Here is a 13,448-nt window from a genome sequence, read left to right as displayed (position 1 = left end):
GAAACTTACGACATACAAAGGTCAGCCAAGAATTCAGCTTACTGAAGTAGTTTTCCTTCTCTGAGATTTATTTTTGTTTGGTTTGTTTAGCAGAAACTTTTATCCAAAGCAAATTACAAAACACGGCTGAGCGTATCACTGAATAGTTGAGCGTGGCGGAGTGCAAGTCCTAGGATTTAAACTCTTCTTTTCATTATCAAAGGACCTGATCAACTAAAATACCAATAGATTTAAAAATATATATATATATCTTTAGGATGCATTATTCTCATCGGAATTTGCATAACTATTCAGTCATATAGAGTTTTGAAGAATCATGTAGGTCATAAATTGTACAGTGGTAGAAGACACCAATGAATACAGATGCTGAAATGTTTACAGTTCGTATAGGCCTATGAAGAATGCATATCTTCAGATAAGTAAAAAAAAAATGTTGCATGTCTTAACAACAAAATGAAGAAGAGAAAGAAATTTATAGTAACAAGACATGTGTTACAGGTGGCCCTTCACGATCACAAGGAAGAAAATGGTCAAATAATGTGTTCAAAAATGATATCAGTTAAACGAAAACGCCCTTATGAATGTGTTAGAAACGTCCTCTGATAACTTATATCTTGTGCTTTGCCTTTATAACTGCAGCCAACCTCTCTCATATCCTCTGAGTTGCTCGGAACATCTCACTAATATTTTACTGTACTGAGGAGATTGGTGTCTGTGTATTAAGAAGAACTACCAGTTTGTCCACATAGTCTTCAGGGCAGAGGGCTTTCTGGTTTCTCTGTTACACGGCAAGCTGCATTTTACTGCCTTGTTAAGTTAAAAATAGGGAATAAAGAGAGTCTGATGAGGGAACAACTTATAGCTGTCATAACATAAGTGATAACAGGAAGTAACTTTATTCTACCAAGGCATTCTAGGAAGTGCTACCGGGGGTCATTTCTACAACCTGCTGTCAGGCTTCACAACATGTCCTCCCACCAGGAATGACTGAATAACTTGACAGAATTAATTTATACACACACACACACACACACACATTGCATACACATTCTCGGCATCGCTTATGGTGGTTGTTGCAAATGTCTGCTGCTGTTATTCTACACCTTGTCGTAGTTTTGCAGTGATGCTGTTATTCGGATGCTGCCTTTCTGTACCTTGGATATTTGCACCTTATCATAGCCGATAATTTATTTTTTCACCTAATCACTGACGTCTCTTTGCACTGTGTTAATTGTTAAAATACATTGAATGTTACAACTTTGTTCTTGTACATTGATGTCCTTTGCTGCTGTAGTAATAACTACAATAACCCTTTGGAGATCTATCTATCTATCTATCTATCTATCTACATGTCTCTCTGTCTGTCTGTATGCCTATTTATCGGTCTGTCTCAAACATGGTCTTAATTAACAAACACAGAAACCGTTATTGTCCATGGTATTCCATCATGATGGACTATCTATCTATCTATCTATCTATCTATCTATCTAGTTTCATAGACGTTTCACAACATTGATGGAACTTTAACCGGATCAAATGTAGGCCGTGTCGTCTTTAACAAATACACAATTGTCATTTTTGGCAAACTGCTGTTGTATAAGAAGAATGAAACATTTTAAGACGTCCTGCTGTTGGAATGTAAAGAACGTTGATTATTTCTCTGTAACAGCATGCCCCGTGCTCGGGTTTTCTTCCTGACCTGTAATCTGCTGATAATTACGTAGATTTAACCGACAAAACACAACGTTTTCTACCTATATTACCATATCGTGTGGGGAAATTGGGTTTTGTGGTCACAGTAAATAAAAATGAAGTATCCAAGGGGATCCCTAATCCTCCTGGAGTGTTTTTGTAACGTTATCTGCCTTAGGGGATGTGAATGGACAGAGAGAGACGTGTCATATTTTGGGGGTAAACCTCGGGTCGGGAGACTCTGGAGATCATGTATCGAAATCTTTTTAAAACCCATGAATGAATGCCTAACCATAAAGACACCAGACATCATTCGGTAATTTTTCGGAGGCCCAATATTCACGTCTGAAACGCCTTTTGCCGCAACGTATCGTAGAAAGTGTGTCAATCTTTTGGGAACCTCTTACGGCCTCCTCCCACCACAAGCTGTGGCTACAACCCAAATTGCGCTGTATTGGGTACAGTGTGCACTACGTCGGCTGTAGATGTCACTATTTAATACCGTTAGTAGTGCGCATGTATAGGGAGCACAGCGCGGTTTGGGACGCGGCCTGTCAATGGGCAGAACACAGCCCTGCCGGAAACGCTAGCTAACTGTTCAGTTACACGAACAGATTTTTTTTTTTTAAATAAATAAATAAATAAATAAATAAATATAAACCTGGATAACGTCAGGTACATTTCAAGACACAACGACGCTATTTTTAGGCAATTATTTCGAGCCTGCTGTTTCCCGGACTGGACAGACAAACGCCAAAGAAGACGCGTTGAGAATAATATTCAGCTGAGGCTAGTCGCTAGGTAGCTAGGCTCGTCAGCGCGCCGACTCTTTTCTCGATTCTGCTTAGCTTCATGCTAATAGGTTAGCGCCGTCTCGACCGAGTTGCCTCACTGTTGTTGCTTCACGGCGTTTTAAATGGAAGAAGTCGACTTTTAATTTTTGGCCGGCTGCACGTCCTGGCAGCAGTATCCTTCGTTCAATTGGTCTTGCGTGAAATTTGAGTGCTTAAGCTTTCATTTGACATGGAGGCTTGGTCGCTAGCTAAACGGACCTGCTAGTAAGTCGTTATTGGCCCACAGCTGGAGCACGCTTATTGGAGAAGTGGAGCTCCCGACTCGTTTTAGCGTCGAAACGCTATTGAGCTAAAACAAAACAAAACAAAACCGGAATATTGTGTATTATATCGATGAGTTATTGTCTGTGCAGCTTGCTGTTAGGTGTGAAGAGCTGAGATTATCCGAGGTGGTGGCTTGGGTTGGACAGCTATGCCAAGTGCCAATTAACTGAGAGACAGTTAGAAACTCTGAGGCGTTGGTGAAGAGAGAGAGAGAGAGAGAGAGAGAGAGAGACAAACACAGGGCTGGGTGTGAGGTTTAATTTCTTGTTGCACACAGTGAAATGGCCACGGCCAGTAGCATGGCTGCATCGCTGGCGAGTAAAACGAAAACGAAGAAAAAACACTTCGTGGCTCAGAAAGTGAAGCTGTTTCGAGCCAGCGACCCTCTGCTCAGTGTGCTCATGTGGGGAGTCAACCATTCGGTAAGTCCTGGAGATGTGGCTTTAATCATCACTTACTGTGCTGTCATGATGCCATAATGAGACCTGGGTGCAAATATAAAATAAAAAGTTTGCTAACTAGAAGCTGTTATGGTCGTGATGTTTTCTGTTTGGCATGGCGGATGATATTCATGCGTCGTACCATGCAACAGTGTATGCTGGATTGTGAATGTACTGTATATAGGGGTGTTTCGGTTTGATATTTTCACGGTATGATAACCCTGTGTAAAAAATACATCTCCACGGTTTCACGATATCATCGCATTAATCAACCATTTAAAAAAAACAAAAAAACAACAAGCTAGTGTTGGAGTGTATTTCTGCGTCAAATTACAACAAATCCCTTAATTGGTCCTTTCTAAGCGTTTCTAAGAGTTTTGAGTGATGTTTCGGTAAAATCTTTTGCATTGTCTGTGTTTATTGTGTGTGTATACATGTTTTTCATTGTAAACTGAAGGAAAGACAACATGCCGAGCCAAAAGAAGGAAGAGATCTAGCCGGTGGGACGGTTTTTCGTTTGTTTTCGTTTCGTTCTGGCCAGCAGTGCCGTGTTGGATAGCCGTTTTGTACGCGACAAGCTAAGAACGTTTTTTTGTTTTTTGTCAGCAGAGGTAGCGATGTAACACGTTTACAACAACGGTTGGGTCACACAGTTGAAGGTTTTTCGAAGAAGTCCCTGTCTCCTGCGTGGGAAAAACAGTTCAATTCAGTTTGATTTGAGAAATATTAATTCAGTGTGTGTGTGTGTGTGTGTGTGTGTGTGTATATATGTATATGTATATGTGTATATATATATATACACGTTTTTTCAATTGATAAATTCATGACATTTATTCAAAGCCAGAGGCGACGGAGGGAAGGAAAACTCCCCGAGACGATACGAGGAAGGAACCTTTTAGAGGAACCAGACTCAAAAGAGAACCCATCCTCATCACGGTGACGCCGGATAGTGTGATTATAAAAAATTCCCTTCTGTAACTACATGGTCAGAAAGTGCAGTTCTGTAAACAGGATATTCCTTACAGTTTTCACACGAAGTCTGAACAGATCTTGTAACTGAAAAATGGACATTGTCGTGTGATTCAGAGGGGAAGGGGTTGTGAAATCTTTAGGGAGTATGAGCTGGACACGAGGGATGAGAGTAAGGAACTTGATCAGGCTACAGTAATGAACTGGGAGATAACCAATCCATCCATCTATCCATCCATTTTCTGTACCACTTATCCTATACAGGGTCGCAGGGAGCCTGGAGGCTTTCCCAGGGGACTCGGGGTACAAGGCAGGGAACACCCTGGACAGGGTGGCAAACCATTGCAGGGCACGATTGCACTCACACACACATACTATGGACAACTTAAAAATGCCAGTATGCCTACAACGCATGGCTTTGTACCGGGGGAGGAAGCTAAGTGTACCTGGACGGAACCCCCGAAGCACGGGGAGAACATACAAATTCAACACACGCATACAGGGTGGAGGTGGGACTCGAACCCCCAACCCTGAAGGTGCGAGGTAAACTAATACATCAACAAATATGACATGGTCACAGTCACTGAGATCGCATCTTTGAACCTAGGGTGAACGTTAACTGAAGCTCTTGATCTGGATCTTCATGATTATCTGCATTGCACTAGTGTCCGATGAGGGTTGGCTAATTGATAATTGCGTAAATGTGTACAGGTGTTCCTATTTAAGTGGCCAATGTTGTTGTTTCTATGTAAACGTTGTCCTGAGTAAAATTTACATTGGGTTTTCAGAGTGATATTTGTAGTTGGGTATTCTGTCCAAAATTAGTTTTTTTAGACGCTGCTAGGATTTTTTTTTTTTTTTTCACCCCAGCAACACATTCTTGGTGTGATTTTTATTTATTTATTTATTTTTAATCTGCTGTTCTATTCTCATCCACTGCCGTTCCAAACTAATCAGTATTTTTAGCGAGTAGACCATATGTAAGTAAGCATTTGGTATCCTGTTGAGGCATTTTGGTGCATGATAAATGCAGACTGTAAGCGTTATATAATAAAAAAGCGCTGATCAGCTCAGTCTCATGCAGCGTGTGCTATTTCACTTTCTGTTTATCTTCTTAGAAGAAACAATCCTACTGATATTTGGTTTTCCAATCTGCTGTAGTTAAAGCGCACGTTCTTAAGCTCGACCCGTGTGAAAGTTGGTGTCTTTCCTTGATTACCAAGTTAGTAGCTCTGCTATGGATGGTCACAATACTTGCTTGAGCTTTCTGTAAAATATATATATATATATATATATATTTATATATATATATATATATATATATATATATATATATATATATATATATATATATATTTTTTTTTTTTAGGTTGATTTATTGATCAAAAATAATAGTAGAGAGCTTGCAGAGTCTGAGATTGTAAACAGGTATCATTATGAATATAAAAACTGTTTCATGAATGACTCAACTGATAAATCCCACCACACTGCTCCAAAGCACATAGAGTATTCCACAGGGGCTGAGAAATACGATGACTGTTTGATTGCAAATACAACAACGAAATCATCATGTTCAGAATTGCAAATCCTTCTTTAGTTTTATAGAACAAGGCACGTAACGTATCTGTAACAAGTTTATAACACATCATCTGGCTTTCATGTGCGCACTTTCAGCACTCTCATGTCACTTATGAATCATTATTCAGCAGTCAGTTTGCTACACCCCATTTTATGAGTTCATAAATTACATTCAGTTTTGACGTTTCAGCCACACCCCACGGTCCTCTGTGTTCCGGACGCCTCAGCTCTGTGGAGCGATCCACCCGCCCGAGGCTGTGTTACAGGCCGTGATAGTCCTTTGATAAGATCGGATACCTGTCGGGCAGGATTATTCACAAAACTCCTATTAGAGAAGCCAATCTTATCTTGATTTAATATTTATCTGTTATTTTGCTACATAGTCAGCAATCAAACGTCGCATCTGTTACCTAGCAACCGACAATGCACTCAGAGCTTTTAGATATCAACTGAACACTACGGATGTATGTGGTTAAATTTAAAGTTCCCTCGATTTTCAAATGCAGTCCACTGTAAACGATGTAAAAGCCATTATATCGAGCCACATACAGTACAGTGCACTATATATGGAGTAGCGAGGCACGTTGGATTCAGCCGTAGTTTGATCGCACTCAACTCATGGGCTCTGGAGTTGCTATTAAGCATTCTGTCATTGACTAGCATGATTTCTGTCTGCTTTTACACACCTTTCAATTGTTTAGTGGCTGTTTTCACCATGTGCAATTTAAATAAATGTTGAATAACCCCGTTATGCTAGTTGATGCTAGTAAACCACTGTTATTGTACACTGTTTCTATCAAGCAAGTAGAACATTATAACTTCAGTGGAAAAGCTGACCGTATTGTAGATAAGCAGAAGTCCTGAAGTTAAGGCGATTTTAAAGGATCATGGCATTATAGGCTGTTTCTGAAATCTTGTATTCCCATGTAGAATGAAGATAAAATCATGTATTTAGGAATTGCTCATCTGTTATAATAGCTGCTGTTCTAAATGGGATCCTGTAACCACCATGGTTACTACATAGAGAAGGTTTCTGAACACTGTATGCACGTATAGGTAATTGTTTCAGAATTGCAACATGAATGTTGTGAATTTCACCTCTCAGCTGTAATAACATGATCCTGAAGTTTTAAGTCGATCACAGTTACAGATTCACCCGTCTGGTTATAAACGTAGGGTTCCCTGTTGCGTTTCTGTACTACTGCTTTTGCTAGGGGAGTTACTGTATGGACTTTAATGATTTGATCAGTGGACCTGAAGAAGTCCCCTAAATAATAAAGTTCGTAAGCCTGTGCGGGCCATTCAAGTTCTTCCACACCAACCTCGTCCAACCATGTCTTCATGGAGCTCACGTTATGCGCAGGAGCATCGTTCTGCTGGAACGGGTTTTGGGCCTCGTAGTGCCGGCGAAAGGAAATTGTAATGCTACAGCATACAAAGACATTCTATACAGTTGTGTGCCTCCAACTTTGCGGCAACAGTTTTGGAAGAACCGCATATGGGAGTGATGGTCAGGTGTCCACGTATTTGGACCTGTAGTATACATTAAGTCTTGTCTGATAACAAAGGATGGGTTTCATCTGTGTTGATCCAACAGTTAGGAGATCTTAATCGTATTGACCACAACCTGGAAATGCAGATCTTCATTAAGGAAGTCCGTTACCATGCGATATGAACATGGTTTAGTCCTTGGTGAACAAGTCCTTAACAAGTCCGCCATTTCACATTCACTGAGTATTCGTGTCCTTTTTTGCATCGTAGTTGCTAAATAGTATTTTGTAGTGAATCTCGCATAAGTGAGTAAGCATTTGGTTTCCTGTTAGGGCATTTTGGTGCATCATGATAAATGCAGACTGAGGCTTTTAAGCAAAGTGGTGATGAGCTTGGGTTTCATTTGTGTCGTTTGACTAACCATTTGCTTCAAAAAGATCAGTCTATCGCCAGTGTTTAGTTTTTAGTACCCTTAAAGTGCGTATTTCTGAACTTCGTATGTATGTGTAGATTTTTGAAACCCTTTCTGATGGTAATTTTTGGGTCCTTTTGATACGAACGGGTTCTTCAAGCGTCGCTGTAGACTTATCGTGCCAATTATACATGCAGATTGAGACGATGCGAGTAAATGTCCAGCTACATCTACAGCTAGTGCTTAATAAAAGGCGACTGTGAATATCCTCGATGATAATGCAGCTGCGCTAGCATTGTTAGTACTGATTAACATTCATAATGTATTCATCTGGCACACGCTTATTCCTCCCCTCAGCATCTTATTTGTTAACAAGAGGTCACTGAATTATTGGAGTGCTTGTTGATGGATTTTAAAAAGCAATGTTTTATGTAACATCTCGGTCAGAACCGAGCTGTGTTACAGTTTAGCGTTGCTGTTACTGGATGTCTTGCAAAGTGGGAGTTCAAGAATTCGGAGAGTAAAATGCCTCATGGACCGAAACACAAAGCTTTCCTTATCTCTTGAAGACTGCATCTTCTAAACATGTTTTTCGCACTATCTTGGCATGTATGTTGGATGCTGTAGCTGTTTTCTTGCACCCTTGATGACCCTGTGGTGAAAGCATTTTTAGTGCTCTTGTAGTGCTCTTTCAATGCTCCCCTTCTTTAACCCTAATGAATTAAACATGCAGTTGTGGGCACTTAGTTGCTGTGGATAAAAGTGTCCGACAAACGGGTAAATAAATAGTTGCAGTACATAAGGAGGATCAATCCTGTTGAATTTTGATTCTAAAATAAGAATGTTTTTGAGGGTGTTTCCTCTTAGATCATTTTGAAATCTTGTGGCTGCAATGTTGCGATTCACACCTCGTTATAAGTTGTGCTTTCAGTTGAATTTGGGGAAACCACTCGAAGCATTCCTTGTGTTGAGTTATTTCAATTGCTTTTGTTTGATTTGTTCGTTGCAAACAGCTGAAAGTCTGTCAATTTTGACGGTACACCTGATCATGCAATGGGAGTTGAATAACTTTGTTTGCAACTGTACCTGTTCACAACCGGAGTTCTTTACATCTCAGTCGGCGTTGGTGACAAAGCCTCATGGGCTTCTGGAGACCTTGCGGTTTGCTGCGTATAAATGGATGGATGTAGACAATAGCGTATAAACGGTGCTGCAAAGTAAATGCAGAAATTTATTAGAGATACAGATGAGGAATAGAGCTGAAAATTTTGGGGGATGAGTACAGCTGGCCTAGTGCAGGTGATGAGGGAATAAATAAAGTAGCCTTAGTCTTTGTCGTTTGTAATATCGTCATATTTTTGTGTCATATCCATAATACAGAATATCTGTAAACACGCATGTTAGTTTATTATGCACAAAGCATACCAAATGCTATACTAGATCTTGATGCTTTGAAAATATTCCACAAGCCCGGTATTATTGGTCTTCTCCTCAAGCACAGCTATGCTAGACTCACGACTTGTATGAAAACATTGCAACAGCTTCGCACTGTCATTCCTACACAAGTTGTTCACACGTTGTTTACATTGCTGGGGAGATACTACTGTCAGACATGACGTGAACTGACACGCCCACACGATCTTAATCAAGTAGAAAATTTGACCTTTTTTGTTTCTTTTAGTTATAATTAAATTGAAGTTATATATTTATTTAATCCACTGTTGGTTAATACTTAGTTGTTTATAGATCCTTGGTATCGTGAAGGTTTTTTTTTGACATTTAAACCATATTTCCAAGGGATTTAAAAAAAAACACTAGTTGTGGTTTTTTTTGTTTTTTGTTTAGTTTTTTTTTAGATCTAATCTGAGACGTTAGCGAGTGATTCAGATTGAAGAAATGTAGCAGGCATTGAACTCGAATGACACCCCGGTGAACTTTGCAGTTAAAATGCGTTTTTGGAGTAAATGCGTTATTTTATGGAGGTGTATGAACACCGGGCTAAATACAACAGGAAGAGACGTAATCCAAGGCTTATGGGTAATTTAGCGGGTAGTGAGAGTCGAGCCGTTTCATGTTGCGCCCCAATAATCTGTTTTTTCTTCTTCTTTCCCGTGATTCCCAGACAGTCTCTTCCGGCATGAGGGATTCCCCGTGCATCTGGATTTCATAAGGAGTTTCTAGAAATAGCCAAGATTCCACATGCGCTGTGCAGACAAGTCAAGTTTCGATATTCCTCAGTGGAAATTATCCCGTGTTAGATATCAGCCAGATGTTCTGACCGACATTTCAGGCTGCGATGCGTGATGCGTACAGATGTGTGGTGTGAGAATGGAATTTCCCAAAGTGTTTGACTTCTCTTTAAAGAAAGATATTGACCACACCTAAATAGACTTCAAGGAAATAGATCCCTCAATTAAGTAGTAAATTTGGTTCCATAATAGGAGGTTGTTTATTTATTGGGTTGCTTATTGGAGGAGCTGAAAAGGAGGATATTAAGTTTTTGTAGCCTGCTTTTTGTGCCATTGGGCACTAGGCAGGTGAATGCCCTCATACTGTGACTCTCCATCTAATATCAAATTCAAACATAGACAACATGACATGTCTTATGGATAAAAGCACAACAGATGTGTGTGGTAAATAAATAAGTCAATTTACCCCAGCACGGTTGAATTTTCAGTGTTAAATTGGTCAGAAAATGTAGACAGTAGCTCTGCCTATAGTTCTAATGATGGCTGTATATTAATCTGCTTGTTCTAAAACGTTATTGTTTCTATAGTAACAGCTCATTCGCAGGGACATGTAAGGAGGACGGTTCTACATAATCAAGGCTAATAAATAGAAGGAGTTTGGTGTCAGATTTTTAATGGTCTTAATTCATCAGAGAGAGAGAGAAAAGGCTGTTGAGGGAACGTCTGTTTTAGCTGCCAGAACATAGCAGTGATAACAGGAACTATCATGTTTCAAGGAAGTTCAATAGCATTAAATGTAAATGGCTGGGAAACATGATGTGTGGTTTGTTAATTGTGGAGCAAAGCACCAAAGGTGCATAGGTTCCTTATTGTTATTCCATGTTTTCTTCTTCTTCTCGCTAGGGTGTCTATGGCAGCCCATAGAACCGTCTGGTAAAAAGTTGTGAAATTGGGCACACTCATTGGGACACGTCTAAGAAACATTCCGACCAAGAATGGGCCAAGTGCTGTCAACGTTCTACCACCACCATCGGGTCAAATTTGGGCCTTTATTTGGGAGTACATTTATGGTCATGACATTTGAACTGGGTGGAAAAAGGCTTTTAAATTTTGGATACAATGTTAGATTTGGTCAAAAACTGTTTTTTCGCTACTCCTCCTACACATTTTGTCCAATCATCGCCAAATTTGGCAGACATCATCTGGACAATAAACCTCACAAAAGGTATCAAAAGAATTTCGAGCAATCCAAATGGCTTGTCTGGAATGGGCCAACGAATCCGATGCTGACGAGCAGGAATTGAGGCTGCATCTCAGCAACAACTTTGCACACTGTCACAAAAAAACAAAAACAACTAGGTAGTCAACTTTAGGACCATGACCTTTCATGACCCTGCCACCTACTGGTCAAAATGTACAATAACATGCTATAAATGCTTACATCTAACTGCCATTTTTGCTACTCCTCCCAATTCTGTCCAATCGTCAACAAATTTGGCTCTCAGCATCTTGAGACCTGTCTGAACAAAATCTGGCAAAGGAACTGCCTTTGGTAATTTAGCGGGTAGTGAGAGTCGAGCCGTTTCATGTTGCTCCCCAATAATAATTTTTTTCTTGTTCTTTCCCGTGATTCCCAGACAGTCTGAGGGATGCCCCGTGCGTCTGGATTTCATAAGGAGTTTCTAGAAACAGCCAAGATTCCACATGCGCTGTACAGAAGCAAGTTTCGATATTCCTCAGTGGAAATTATCCTGTTAGAAATCAGTCAGATGTTTTGACCGACATTTCAGGCTGCAATGCGTGATGGGTACATCAGGCATTGTGCGGTGTGAAAATGGAACTTCCCAAAGTCTTTGAGTCATCTTTTTAAAAAAAAATAACCATGACACGCAAATGCGTGAAAATACAAATAATTTTTTAATCCCTTTGCCTGTAGTTATGGCTCTGGGTGCTTGGCCCTGGAAAATGCTGCTTGCAGCTTTAATAAATTAAAAATTGTAATTGGTGACAAATGTTTGAGAGGAATAAAACACTTTGATATGTGCTGTTCTAGATAACATTGGGGCGTATATCAGGAGGCATAGAAAGCTATAAAGTGTTTTATAATGATAAGGTGTAATTTATGTAATGTGATGAGTACATTTCATTAGATGAATACAGAAATTCTTCCAGATTTGTCAGTTCTGCAGTGTGCACATCAGTAGCCAGAAAAGTATTGATTCAGCGGGGTTACTACTCGGTCAGATGATTTTATGAGAAGTGGTGCAGATTTCAGTATTGCTAACTTGAGTTCTATAACATAACATGTCCAACATGACTGACCTGCTTTTTCAGGTTTGGGCTTCTGTAAAATGTGTGTGTATATATATATATAATATATATATGACTAGAGCTGCAACTAACGATTATTTTCATAATCGATTAGTTGGCCCATTATTTATTTATTTATTTTCCCAGACTAATCGGATGGGGTGGGGCAAACTTTCAGTAAACTTTTTTTTATGTTTATTTAAAATAAAATCCACAAACAGTGTTACAAATATAAACTTCAGGCTAAAACTTTACACAACTGTTTGTACAAAACAGAAAAGAACCCAATACACACACACCGGAATATATATTATTAATTTAGGACTGTAGTTTAATTCGGTGCTTTTTGTGCATCCATAAAAAATACCGAATAAATACTTGTATACAGTGCATCCGGAAAGTCTTCACGGCGCTTCACTTTCTCCACATTTTGTTATGTTACAGCCTTATTCCAAAATGGATTCAATTCATTATTTTCCTCAAAATTCTACAAACAATACCCCGTAATGACAACATGAAAGAAGTTTATTTGAAATCTTTGCAAATGAATTAAAAATAAAAAACAAAAAAGCACATGTACATAAGTATTCACAGCCTTTGCGCAGTACTTTGTTGAAGCACCTTTGGCACCAATTACAGCCTCAAGTCTTTTTGAGTATGATGCTACAAGCTTGGCACACCGATTTTTGGGCAGTTTCTCCCATTCTTCTTTGCAGAACCTCTCAAGCTCCGTTCGGGCAAAAGTCATGGTCGGTGAATCTAGGTATCTGCTAATGCTAGCGTGCGTATGATGTCGTGCACCGTCGACTAGGAAGCGGCTTATACTTCTGGTTAGTAAAAAAAAAACGCTAGTGTTATATTTGAGATGATATTACCTTTCTAAAATCCACACACTAGACGGTAGAGTACACAGTGCATAGTGTAAGTGTACAGTACTTAATTTTTGACACACCTTTAGTATTTACTCTGAGGCGTGTTTTCGGAACAGGAGTAATGTAACGAGTAAATCTCCCCCGTGCCGCGTGTAGACCGACTAATTGATAATGAGATTCGTTGACAACGATTTTCATAATCGATTATTATCGATTAGCTGTTGCAGCTCTACATATGACCAATGTTAATTTAGTCTCAGATATATGTTAGTGTGCCTTTGCATGTGCGTTCGGTTTAGACAGACAAGTGGACCAAAATATTCAGGCAGCGACTGTTTTTCGCTGTACACTGAAGACGTTTGGATTTGAGCTCAAGA

General features: G+C 39.6%; 1 protein-coding gene across 1 annotated transcript in view; it reads left to right on the top strand.

Annotated features, from left to right (window-relative positions):
- The first annotated feature begins 2,264 nt into the window (after positions 1-2,264).
- pip4k2aa (phosphatidylinositol-5-phosphate 4-kinase, type II, alpha a) overlaps positions 2,265-13,448 on the top strand; it is a 37,574-nt gene continuing 26,390 nt past the window's right edge. The window contains exon 1 of the mRNA XM_053611501.1: positions 2,265-3,232. Coding sequence (XP_053467476.1) covers positions 3,092-3,232 — 141 coding nt within the window. The 5' untranslated portion in view covers positions 2,265-3,091. The remainder of the gene's footprint in view (positions 3,233-13,448) is intronic.

This window comes from Ictalurus furcatus, chromosome 23, assembly GCF_023375685.1.
Source record: "Ictalurus furcatus strain D&B chromosome 23, Billie_1.0, whole genome shotgun sequence".
NCBI classification, from domain to species: domain Eukaryota; kingdom Metazoa; phylum Chordata; class Actinopteri; order Siluriformes; family Ictaluridae; genus Ictalurus; species Ictalurus furcatus.
Note: the sequence above shows the minus strand (reverse complement) of the source record. Positions and strands in the feature narration are given on the sequence as shown.